Genomic DNA, 13,644 nt, shown 5'->3' on the forward strand with positions numbered 1-13,644 from the left:
TCATTTCGTAGTTCACATAGTTCAGTTCAGTTCACCGAAAAGTTCGTAGAAAATAGAGGGCCACTCATGTCCTTCGGGGGTCGGAAACCGGAGTCGAATTCGGAGTCGGCCGGAGTCGGAGTCGATTTTTTCTCAAGCCGGAGTCGGAGTCAGAGTCGTTGGGAGTCGGAGTCGATTTTTTCTCAAGCTGGAGTCGGAGTTATAGATGCGATATACCTACTTGTTTTCGTGAGACATGAGGGATCAAATTTAAATACAAAATACAATAAGGCGAGCGGACAAATGTCCTAGCTCACCTGCAGGGAGTACAGGGACGATTGTCCTTGTGTCCCTCTCTCGGCTACCTGGTACCTACCTTGGGACGTCGCTGACGGGGGTCGGTGTTGTCCTTAACCCTCGCCCATGTAGGGGGGGGGGGGTTGGTGCAACCCCCCCCCAGAGGTTTTTCGGAAATAGTGCAAAAACGGCGGCGCGCAGCGCCGCCAAATTTTGGGTACCTTATGGGGCAAACCTTGCGCACCTTTTGGTAAAAAAAAATTGACCAGGTCATGTCAGGTCACGGAGTTATGACGTCACAAAGGGAACAGCCTCCGGCCGGATTTTCACAAACTGAGTGCCAACACCCGAGGTTTCCTGCCGGTGGTACGGACATCGGTTGATGGATCGTGATGAAACTTCCCATGCATGTTGGGGCAAGTATTGGCCATCGTGTGGTGCAAGAAACTTGACCGGGTCAGGTCAGGTCACGGAGCTATGACGTCACAAGAGGAACAGCGTCCGGTGCTATTTCTGGCAAGTGCCGGTAGCTCTATATTGCTAATTCTGGTCACCTCAATGGGAATATGCAGCAATATTAGCTTCTATAGGGAGCAAATGGACCTCCCAAATCCAAAAATACAATCAGATTTCAAAAATTTAAATTTTGATTTTTCGAATTTCTGCCGCCGACTGTGACATTGCCGACTTCCGGTGCTCCCAACGCGCCATTTTTAGAGCTAGGATAACGAAATACATACCAAACGATAGAGAATTGATCAAGGAACACGATAGTGAAGGTTTCAAGTCAACATCTCTCACCGTTTTGCCGCAATCGCCGCGGAAAATTGAAAAAGTTCGATTTTCGGAAAATTTGACCTTTGACCGGTCAAAAGTAGGTCAAATGTTGACCTAGGACCAAAAAATATACCACCAATCGCGAGATCTCGGCGAGAGCAATCCGTTGGTCTTTTCCGCTAAGCTCTACGACGCTCCGTTTTCAAACGCCAAGGGGGGGGGGGTCGCACCAACCCCCCCCCCCCCCTGCATGGGCGAAGGTGGCAGATCGGCGTTTACGGGCGAGGGTTAAGCTTTCCTTTTTTACTAGAGCTACATAGACTCATAGAGCTACATAGACTCATACATAGAGCTCTGACAGCCCGAGCCGAGTTTCCCGCTCCTTGTCGATAATTGACTTTGCCACTTAACCTTCCCTTCCCGCTCTCCCCTGGCTTTCTTCCCACCCTAGGCTGTCCCTCTCGTCTGCTACCTGTCACTTACCTTGCCGGAGTGTTCCTATCATTCGTTTCCTAAAATACCTGCTCTCCTTTCCTCAGATACTTACCATGCCTCGATCGTACACGAGAAAAACGTCAAGAGGTCAGTGGACGAGGGCGGCGATGTATGCCGCGTTGGAGGACGTCCAACAAGGGAAGTCAACTCTAAAGGCTTCTAAGGACCACGGTGTCCCTCGAAGCTCCCTGCAGCGCCGACTGTCGGGACAGTGTCCACTGAAGGCGCCACTGGGGCCACGTAAGCCGGTCTTCACCCCACAGCAAGAGCGCCAACTGAAAAATCATATCATCGAGATGGAAAGGATGTTCTTTGGATTGACACAGACGGATGCTCGCCGACTCGCGTTTCAGTACGCGGAAAAGAACAGGCTGAACCACAGGTTCAAGAACGGCATCGCCGGAAAAGACTGGCTAATAAGCTTTTTGAAACGCAACAAGGACTTGTCGCTGAGAACCCCCGAGGCGACCTCAGCGGCACGCGCGAAGGGGTTCAACAAGGAAGTGGTGTCGAAGTTTTTTGACATCCTGGTGGAGGCCGGCAAGAGCGTGAAGGGGCCACACGTCGTCTACAATGTAGATGAAACAGGAATCACGACAGTGCAAAGCAAGCCAAGCAGAGTGCTGGCGCAGAAGGGAAGGAAGCAAGTCGGAAGCTTGACGTCAGCAGAACGTGGGGAGCTGACGACAGCGGTCGTTTGTATGTCGGCAGTCGGCAACTTTGTTCCGCCGATGATGATCTTGCCGAGGGCCAGAGTGAACAAGAACCTTGAGGAAGGCGCACCACCCGGGACCGTATTCGAATACCATCCATCGGGCTGGATGCAGACCGACATCTTCACCCGCTGGTTCCAGCACTTCATCCGCCACGCAAAGCCCAGCGCGGAAGAACCAGCACTGCTCATACTGGATGGACATATGACGCACACCAGAAATCTGGATGTGATCGAGATGGCCAGGGCCAACCATGTCACCATCGTGGTCATCCCACCTCACACGAGCCACCGCCTTCAGCCGCTGGATGTGGGCTTCATGAAGCCTCTGAACACCTTCTACGTCCAAGCCATCGAAAAGTTCTTGAGGCAGAACCCGGGCCGAGTGGTCACGCTGTACCAAATCGCCCGACTGTTCGGCGAGGCCTACCTGAAGGCAGCAACCCCGGCAACGGCGATCAACGCATTCAAAAAATGCGGCATCTTCCCCATCGACATGGACGTATTCGCTGAAGAAGACTTCAGCCCGTCTGACGTGACGCATCCGGTGCGTCCGTCAACACTCGCCGCAGAAGAGGAGGCATCGAGTCTTTTGGACGAGCCGACAGCCGGGCCATCCGGTCTCCAGGCCAGCGAGACGACAGCCGGGCCATCCGGTCTCCAGGCCAGCGAGCCGACAGCCGGGCCATCCGGTCTCCAGGCCAGCGAGCCGACAGCCGGGCCATCCGGTCTCCAGGCCAGCGAGCCGACAGCCGGGCCATCCGGTCTCCAGCCCAGCGAGACGACAGCCGGGCCATCCGGTCTCCAGGCCAGCGAGCCGACAGCCGGGCCATCCGGTCTCCAGGCCAGCGAGCCGACAGCCGGGCCATCCGGTCTCCAGGCCAGCGAGACGACAGCCGGGCCATCCGGTCTCCAGGCCAGCGAGACGACAGCCGGGCCATCCGGTCTCCAGGCCAGCGAGCCGACAGCCGGGCCATCCGGTCTCCAGGCCAGCGAGACGACAGCCGGGCCATCCGGTCTCCAGCCCAGCGAGACGACAGCCGGGCCATCCGGTCTCCAGGCCAGCGAGACGACAGCCGGCACTACCTCGGAGATCCGCCCGTGCGATATACTGCCACTACCTCGGGCAAATCTGCCGGCAACCTCTGCTGGTGCCAGAAGACGGACCACCCCGGTAGCTGGGCCAGCTATATTAACCAGTTCGCCTGTCAAAAGGGCCCTGGAGAACAGCCTGACGAAACGGAAGCCCACACAAAGCAAGAAGAAGAGGACCAAAGCTTGCCGAAAGGGGAGCGGAAAGGAGCGAGGAGCCTGCGCTGCTGAAGCCGTTGTTCCCTGTTTGTACTGTGGCGAGTCCTTTGGTGACTCAGTAGCGGGCGAGGGGTGGGCATGCTGCACTTGTTGCAAAAAGTGGGCCCATGATGAATGCGCTGGACTGGATGACAACGATGCCAACTACGTGTGTGAGTTCTGTGCTCCGTAAAACATCAGTGTGGACTGTGATTCACTGGCACTGCGCACAGCTCGGCGGAATGGCGCGCACGCGCGCGCGTTCATTGTGTGAAACCGACACCTTTGTCAACGTTTAGCTTAAATAAGTGTTCATGTTTTGGTTGGTGTGTTCAAGTTTTGCATCCGTTTGCCCGACTGTTGGGTTTTGAAATATATAGGCAGCTGCTGCTTTGTACTTGGTGTTTAGATAGGTGGAGGCGATTCTCCTATGGCTACTTAATTTCAATTTTCTGCAATAACTAGTAGACGGACACGTAGCGCCGCTGAACGCCATCACTGTGCACTGTGCAGCCGAAGCGGACACTTGACCCTCCCCCTTCCACGCCAGCGCGCTATCCCGACCCAGGCTAGGTCAGCTTATCGACCTTTCCAATGCCGAGTGAAACATTCACCATCGCAGATCGTACATTTTCCGAGCGGTAGCTCGCCGTGCGAAATACATAGTAAATAACATATTATGCCCGTCTTGCCCCCAGACAAAACCCGTCTTACCCTACCTAGTGGGGTAAGACGGGTTTTTGCAGTGTCTCGCTAAACATGTTATCATTTGAAAACTAATAGAGTTAGACCTTAGGTGTCAAAAGGGCAGCGAAAGAGAAATGTCTGAAGATGCCAGAGCCAAAGCGACAAAGCTATCAAAGCAATGACTTCAGAGATACAAGTCAACAAAACTAACATGCCCGTCATACCCCACTTTCCCCTAAAAAGCGTGAATGGACAAAAAATAACTTTTATTTCGACATAAATATTGGCCTGTTTTTAAGTCATCCTGGTATGTCGTAAGATTTCGACCTATAAATTGGTGTTCCCCCAATCATTGAAGCTTGAGCAGTGAAAAATATGAAAGCCTAATCTGTTTTGCATCATTAGTGATTCTCCTAGGGTGTTGCCATTTCTCCCTAGGTGTTGCGAGTTGCTTTTGCAAAACGTGTTCCTGAAACGGCTCAATTTTTTGAGCCCTCAGCATTACGCCTATGGGAGCCTCTGACGTCACACGCTCAATATTTTGAGCGCTCAATAATTTGAGCTTTTCCCCCTTGTGCGTGGGACTGATATTGTCGGAGCGGGAAGTTTCATTGCAGCATCGGTGCCTCTGCTGCGGTGTTCTGTGTCGATTGTTAAAAATAAGCCAAACAACTAATAATAAAAGACTCAACGCTTCTGGGTAACTCACTCGAAACATTCCGTTTACAGAATAGAGCTGGCTCCTTAGCATACCATATAGCTTTGTTTATTCATCAAGCTGCAAGCTCGGAGCAATAACACAGCTCTTTGCACTGCTGTTGACAACATACATTGCATTTGGACGATGCCTCGCAGCCTAAATATGCTGCTGCGCAACTCTATGCGAAAATTTATGAAGGATAGGAGGAGCTGCAGCAGGCTGCAAGGACAGAATGTGGAGACCTCGCACAGTCATTGGCCCAAGTTTTGGGGCATGGCTCTGACCAGCATCGGCGTCACCAATGTCATGCAGATTCGTTGAAGTGAAATGCTGAAGCAACAGGATTGACGTTTGTTTTACTTAGATTAGCAGTTCGAAAGAAAAGATAACATGTCTGGGAATGACAGGGTGGCCGCCCTGACAGTGTGACGAAATGAGAAGTGAGTAGAGACAATAGCGGAGTACACATACGAGTATAAGTCAATTGCGTCGCTCAATCCAGCAGCGGCACCGACAGCCCGGCCGTGCCTACCGGTGTCGTTCAAGACCCGAATCCAGAGCCGGCATTGAGCGCGACTCTGCCCCGAGACGTGACACATATCCCCGGCGTGTCATGACGGACAGACTTATGCTTGCAACCTCGACTGTTTGGCGAATGACGATGGCAATGTTTACTTTTCCTATTTCTAATTAATAACGCATTTAACAGATATCTACGCAATAAATGTATCGTGCTAATCGCAACACACCGACCTGGTTTTGTAGTAGGGTAAGGGCGGGTAAGAGTACGTGGGCGATAAGAGTACGCATAAGCTGTTTTGGTTGCTTAGCAACGCGGGCTTGTCGAGTTCATGAAGTGACATGAAGCCGCCAGTGCGTGCTTGTCACCAACGGAACGTGGGCGTTGAGCGGTGACGCTGTTGAGTTTAAGGCGATGAATATTATTTTCGAGCGTTATGATATTATTATGGTATGGTACAATAATTTTGATACTTGACAGTTGAGATAAGGTACATTTCCGTGATTGTTGTGGGAAACTTGTGAGGTTATCTGGGGAAATACTGTGCAGTGCAATATTCTGTTTGCGAAGTTTTGCACAACGTTTCGGGGTTGTTTTGTGCGCGAATTGCATGTACGGTAAGAGGACGCACTGTTCAGGAGGGTAAGAGTACGCAGAATTATACATTAAATCGAATATACAGAAATATGAAATTATTAATCTATCGCTCAATGACGTTTGTTTTGTAGGTATATCATCAATGGAGCACTGTGATGCAGATGCGTACCCGAAATTCTTCCAAATACGAGTTATTCTCCCTTTTGATTGTACATTTTTTTTTAAAGAAACACACGACATGATTATTTCCTGATTTATAGACTTCAAAGATTTATTTTATGTTTTTCTTTTTGGATACTAGAATTAACTTAAATGCCTTCTGAGTTTGAAGTCAAGCATTTGGACAGTACAAGCTGCATAGGTGTGTGTTCATATGCTTGCGTACTCCACCCGCCTGGCGTGCGTACTCTTACACACCCCAGGCGGTAAGAGTACGCAACTGCAGCGGTTCAGAAAATGTCAGTTTTAGACCACTTCCATTTACGCTGAAGGATCGTTGCCCCATGGGTTGATGGCTAATTCAATGAACTTTAATATTCCCTATTTGCGATTTCTTTCTTTCAAATATTAAACAAATGAGAGCAAGAAATCCATTAAGTGCGTACTCTTATACGACTTCACCCTAGGTAAAACAGACGATTGGAGATGTCTCGTATCGATGTGGCCATTAGAAGCCGCGGAAACAGGGCAGAGCCGTGCTCTTTGCCGGGTCTGAATACGAGTCTTCGTCGAAGTAGAACTGGACGCTGATCGCTTCTCGCCTCAACATGAGACTTAGAAATAGGTAAGGTATACTGTATACATTGTTGTATTTATACAGGCGAGGTAATGGTCTGTCTGTCGTGACACGCCGGGGATATGTGTCACGTCAGGGCAGAGCCGTGCTCTCTGCCGGCTCTGGATTCGGATCTTGAACGACATCGGACGGACATGGCCGGGTTGCTGGTGCCGCTGCTGCCCGAAGGGTTGGATTGAGGGGCGCTTGACTTGTATGTGCACTCCCGCTATTGTCTCTACTCACGCCCAACTTCGTCACAATGTCAGGGCGGCCACCACGTCATTCCCGGGCATGTCATCTTTTTTTTTTAACTGCAAATGTAAATTAAACCTAACGTCGATGTCGGGGTCTCCAGATTCTGTCCTTGCACCTTACCAGATCCTGCTGTTCTTAGAAAACTTCAATTTTCGCATACAGGCGTGGTTGCAGCGGTCGTGAAACACCGCGCTGTATTCTCGAAACGAGATGTTTCGAATAAACTAGCCAGAAGCATTGAGTCTTTTCTTAGTTCTGTTTGGCCTATTTTCTGAACCATCGACACAGAACACTGCGGCAGAGGCAACGATGCTGCACTGAAACTTTCCGCTCCGACAATATGGGCTAGTACACCCCTATCATGCCTATCATCATGTGAAAGAAGACCACGCATTCATTCCCTCCCACCACCGGCCGGCCGGCCGCCAGGTAGATGTCGTGGCGCGCGGTGCCGATAAGGCGCCTCCGCCCGCGCGCGGCAGCGAATTCTCGCCCTTATTGACACCGGCCGGTCGCCGGGCGTAACATCCTCCTCTTCAAGCCGTTTGGGGAGCATGAAGCAGTTAATATTTTTCGGAAAAAAGGGCATCGTTGGACTCAGAAAAGACTACCTCACCACACGAACCATGAGCCCGTATACTTTTCCAAAATTCGGTTTTTTTGAACAACCCTAATAAACAGGCCTCGGACGTTATGGGACGGTAGGACTGAGACTCCGCCGAATCGTCATAAACCGTGGGCAAGGCAAGGCCGTATAACAGGGACAGGGGACGGCGATCCTCGCCGCTCGCCATGGGCCTAACAACCGTAGGTATCTATTGGTGTCTCGAACAAACGACATTGGGCGGGAGTTATTTCACACGAAAATTAGTCAATTTGACATGCAGACCAAGTGCCTACCTATAGACCGCCACCTTATCGATCTGCAGCTATCGTTGTTTATCGGGCATACACATTAACAGGCAGGATTGAACACCTTGAGATGCAACATCCAGTAAATGGTAGGTGTTTACTGTTTGCAACTGCCTCCCAGTAGCTCCACCCTCACCTGGCCTGTGTCCTGTGTCCTCTGGCGCCTCGACTGGTATCACGGTTGGAGGTCTGAGTCACGTGGCACTACAATTTCTCGTTAGCACTTAAATTCTTGTTTGCACGCAGAGAAATTCGTATACACTCCGCCAGGCTCAAGCGCTCTTGCTGGACTGTCCTCGCTGTCCCCACAAAGAGAAGATCCACAGGCCATTTCTTCCCCCGCTCCCCCTCCCCCTCTTTAGCGTCAGTTCGTCAAAACAACACCTGCGCCCCCCGTCTCTCTCTCTACCTACTCCTTCCCTCTCTCCCTCCCTTTCATCCCGAGCCGCCGCGCGCGTTCGCCGCGCGCCGCGTCGTCCCCTAGAGCGATAAGATGCCTTATCAGTATCCCCTCCTTTTTTATCTCTACCGCCTATCCCGAGCCGCCACGCTAACTCAGGGTGTCTGCGTTGTTCCCTTACCGCTTATTAGACACCCTATCACTGAGTAAGACATAGGGCCTGTTCCAGCGCCTCCAGTAGAAATTCTTGACTGGAGGCTCTACCAGAGGTTTCACTGGAGGCGCTGGAACACAATCTGGACATTTCTGGAGATTGGCATCACAGATATCTAAAGAATGACGATTGTTCTCTCTTGAAACGCAAAATTTGTTTTCAATTTTATTAAGACAGATTAACAAAATTATAGCAATGTAATTTTCTTTTCATTCAAGTTGTAAAATAATCAGTCAAAAGTCCTTTGTTTACATTCGTGATTGTCACATGTGCGCCATAATTGTAGACCAGAGCCTCCAGAGAAATTTGGACCTCCCAACTCTCTGGAGGCTACTGGAGGTTTCTGGAGCTTTGGCGAGAGCTTTCTGGAGCTTTCTGGAGGCGCTGGAACGCTCTCTGGAGGATTCTAGAGCTTTCTGGAGGTTTCTGGAGGTTTCTGGAGGCGCTGGAACAGGCCCATAGGCATTACCACATTTATACGCAAAAACAATCTTTGGTGGGTTTCAGCCTAGCAGGAAAGACTACAACATATTACATACTTCGCCTATCTATCTATATTATCCTTGATCGTAGCCAAGGCCGCCAAGGCTATGTATCGTAGCAGACAACAGCCCCCGGTCCCATAAAAATTCAAATATGATCCCAAATAATTGCTGGTTTTCATTTTATTATACCTATATAGCGATCACACAGTATTTTCTTGGTCTTATTTCTTAGTCTTTCTTTGTGACGAAATTTATAAGAAAATATTGCAGCAAATAATTCCTGTTTCATTTACTAAAGCTCTTGATCATTTAGACGAAAAACGCATCCTAGCAAAACAACGAAGGGGGAGGGGTAGAGGGACGGAACCTTTATGATAACCAATAAGGACGGAATCGTTTAATTCATTGAGTTCTTTTTTCCTTCCGTCCCTCCGTCCTTTTTCTTTATAAGAATGGCTTCTGAACGTCACTCGACGAGAGCCACCCGTGTTTTGAGGATTATGATTTGTGATCAACCGTCGTTCCATCTCCTTTTCTCGAAAACATTCACCTAAATGGAATTTTGGATGATAATCTTGTTTGTGATGTTTCTCTTCGTGTCGAAACGACCTCAAGCCATGCATTAAATAGAACGAAAATTTGCTTCCGCTTTGAACGGACAATACACCCAGCGCTCCTCTACAGCTTCTTCCTTTTATCTACGTGTCAGTCAGTAGCGGCGGAACACCTTCAATTCACCTTCAATTAACCCGCGCCCTGCTGGGGGGGGTGTTTGAACACCCCCCTTGTGGTTTCTCGCGAATATCTCAAAAACGGCGGCGCGGAGCGCCGCCGTTTTTGGTACACCTTATCATACATCAATTCTACACATGTTGTGAAAATTTCAGACCAAGGTCATTCAAGGTCAGGTCACCAGGTCACTTGTAGTGACCTCACCTCATAAAAAGTTTCAATGTCTGTCATAGCTACACCGAGTGACCGATCGCTTTGAAACTTTCAGCGATTGCTAAGAGCAATAGCATGTACAAAATGTATATCTCAGAATTTTGATATCGATGACCTAAGGTCAGGTCAATTTTGCGACCTCCCCATTATAAGTCAATGGGAGAAAATTGAAATGCGCCTCTTTTGGACGAAAGACATTATAAACACTCCCAAACACTGAATTACAAGTGGTTTAGACACACTGAACATGAAAATGGTGTCCGTGACCCCTGTTTATGCCCTGAGGTCATCTTAGGTCACGAATGGTATCTAACAGTTTTTCGCAAATAACTTTTGATAGAGGCTTGCTAGAGCGATGAAAACGCCTTAGATGTGTTCAGCTCGACGATACGGATCGACTGATATGCAACATGACCCTTTCCGGTCAGGTCATGACCTTGACCTGAGGTCAAATTTTCAAGTTGACCTTTCAAGGTCAACTTATAGTTCATTCGATGCGTCTCGACGAGAGGAACACGATGCCGGTAAAAGTAAGCTCGTACGAGGCTTGGGTCAAAAGTTATTGTAGAAAAACTGTTTCCGAAAAAAATCGGCTATTTTTGCAGTTTATGCCCCCTGCAGGCAAAACCGTTGACGTTAGGTCAAATCTGAGAGAATTAGTCAGAAAGGGCGTTAATAGGGCTATCGAATGCGCTTTTCCGCGGCGCTGTAGCTCTATTGGTTCCCGAGTTATGCGTTGGCTTCTTAGAAATTGTCGGCATTCGACCTGGAAATCGGCAAAATTTTGCCTTCAATGACCTCTGGTGACCTGACCTTTGACCTGACCAAAAAATTGACTGAAGTGATTTCCTCATTATTTTTGACGCTCTTTCGAACGCCGCCTTCCGCGTATCGCTACGTGGCCCAGGAGCCGAGTTAGAAGGGGGGGGGGTGTTCAAACACCCCTCCCCCCCCAGCAGGGCGTGGAAATCCAGGACCCCCAGCCGGGCGCGGGTTAAGGGGGGGGGGGGGTGGCACTGCCGACTTTTGGTACCATTCTTTCCATGCAACGCCTATAGGGCTAATGTTAAAATGCCAAAATCAAAGGGGCACGGTGCCCCGGTGCCCCCCCCCCCGTTCCGCCGCCTATGGTGTCAGTGGTTTGTGATTCCAATAACTGCAGCACAATGATGTGAGTTGTGACTGTCGAAAATTTATTATTTCATGATAGGCGTACCTTGAGGTCCTCAGCGCATCTCAAACTTCATTTAGCTACTGCTCAAATGTCAAAATTAGGCGTGAGTCAGCTGGACCTTCCGTCGGTGACAGCCTGAGACATTTTTTCACCCCTGATTAGACTGCCAATACCATGATCAATCACATGGCTATCTTCGATTATTGATTATCGTTCCGCATTTTCCATAATCTTGAACTGAATCTTGGCAATTTTTCGTGACTACTTCACGACCATGATACATGAATTTCTTAAATTGAACTTTTTGAGGCAAACACGTACACATATGATAAAATAAATGTCACCATCGTGTTCTACGCCCCAAATTGCCTATAAAACATGTGTCACAGGCTGCGAATATCAGTTTTGATTTTCGGGGATATGCGCCTACCCGGTTGACCTGACCTTGACCCTGACCTATGCTTGACTGACCCCTACATGGCGCTGACACTCTTGTAGGCCTTATAAGATGGATTGTGCACCGTTTTGACAGAGTTTATGGCGAGAGGCGCCCATTGCGAAGTCCTGAAGTCCATGCTACTGAAAGCCCGATTTCAGGTGTTTGACCTGACCTTGACCCGACCTGTGACCTCAAAATTCAACTTTAAAGTACTCATCTGAAACGTCTCGTCGCGCTCTTTCGTTTGCCGCCTCGTGCCGTTTCGCTGCGCCTATTGGTTCTCGAGTTATCGGCTGGGGGCGTTTAACGCCCCCCCCCCCCCAGCAAACGGTGGGTGGCGAAATACCCCAGCAACTGCCGGGTTATGAGGGGAACCCAGCACTAAGAACAATCCGGCTCAGCCCGAGCGCGCGCAATGCTATCGGAGCGGGAGGTACCTCCCTCCAGATAGTTGGTGAGTTGGAAAACCTCTCATTATGCATTGATGGAGTCAGCTTCCGATGCCCGGTAGTGACCGTGGCAGACGACCTCGTGTACGACGTGATACTAGGTCGCGACTTCACGTGCATGCATCGCACGGTCATTGACGACGACGCTGGCTCATTCAAGATTGGAACCATGAGCGTTCCCCTGCCGAGCCGGGAGCAGGTTCGACCAAGACGTGCGCGAGTGCGATTACTGTCGAACGTCGTCATTCCAGCACGGTCGGAGTGCGTGGTAGCTGGTAAGCTGGAGAGAGTGGACGGCGTGCAGCGTGACGAAATTGGTGCAGCCGGGATATTCGAGCCATCAACCGTAGCGGAGCGGGAGGGACTCCTGACTCCAAGGGCTCTGGTCGTTGCAGACGACGACGGGTGCGTCTCGGTCATTTTGACAAATGTTGGGTCTGAAGAAGTCCGTGTTCTCAGAGGCAGTGACCTAGGGACATTTTATGATGCCACAAACGAGAAGGACTGCGAGTACAAGTTGTGCCTGGCTGCAGACGGAGGCGTTGGGGACAGTGATGATGATGACGATGATGTGAGCTGCAGAACAGAAAGGCGTCAGAATACGACGGTGACAGAAGTACTTGATGTGGACGGATCTGACTTCTCAGCGGAAGGAAAGGAGAAGCTCAGAACCATTCTCAGCGAATATGCAGACATCTTCAGTCAGTATGCGGGTGATATCGGCAAGACAGATTTGCTCGAACACCATATCGACACAGGGGGGGGGGAGGCTCCCGTGAAGCAGAGACCACGGCGGGTACCAGTTAAACTCCGCGAGCAAGTCGAGATGCAGAAGATGCAGATGATGAAAGATGGAATAATTGAAGAGAGTACAAGTCCGTGGTGCTCCCCAGTCGTCCTGGCCAGAAAGAAAGATGGAAGTTTCCGCTTCTGCGTCGATCTCCGCGCGATCAACAGCCGAACTCGCGGATGTGCGCATCCTCTGCCGAGGGTCGACGAGGCGTTGGATACCCTAGCGGGGGCAACGTGGTACACGACGCTCGACATGGCGACCGGTTACTGGCAGGTCCCGTTGGCCACAGAGGACCGAGAAAAGACGGCGTTCTCCACGGGCAAAGGACTCCATCAGTTCAGGGTGATGGCCATGGGTCTCAAAAATGCTGGAGCCACATTCCAGCGACTCATGGAACTGGTGCTTGCGGGTCTGGACTCGAAACACTGTTTAGTCTACCTTGATGACACCATCATATCAAGCAGATCCGAGGACGAGCACATCGCAACGCTCCGTGATGTCTTCAAGCGAGTGAGGTCGGCGAAGCTGAAGCTCAAACCAGAAAAGTGCCGCCTCGCATAGCGCGAAGTTACGTTCCTCGGTCACCGGGTCGCAAAGGAGAGACTCCTACCGGACCCACATAACATCCAGAAGATACTCGACTGGACTCCACCGAAGACGGAAGATGGCATGAAGAGGTTCCTCGGATTGTGCGGATATTACAGCCGTTTTGTCCCACAATACATGGATCTCACGAAGCCGCTGAG

The 13,644-nt window shown here is 50.3% G+C and overlaps 1 protein-coding gene across 1 annotated transcript; it reads left to right on the forward strand.

The window, feature by feature from the left end:
• The first annotated feature begins 1,328 nt into the window (after positions 1–1,328).
• LOC122384902 lies at positions 1,329–3,909 on the forward strand. Its single transcript, XM_043372711.1, has one exon. It carries the CDS (start codon positions 1,602–1,604, stop codon positions 3,741–3,743), a length of 2,142 nt encoding a protein of 713 aa, XP_043228646.1. The 5' UTR covers positions 1,329–1,601; the 3' UTR covers positions 3,744–3,909.
• Positions 3,910–13,644: the final 9,735 nt, after the last annotated feature.

The sequence above is a fragment of the Amphibalanus amphitrite genome, unplaced genomic scaffold, assembly GCF_019059575.1.
Source record: "Amphibalanus amphitrite isolate SeventyFive unplaced genomic scaffold, NRLGWU_Aamphi_draft 000202F_arrow, whole genome shotgun sequence".
Taxonomy (NCBI): Eukaryota; Metazoa; Arthropoda; class Thecostraca; order Balanomorpha; family Balanidae; genus Amphibalanus; species Amphibalanus amphitrite.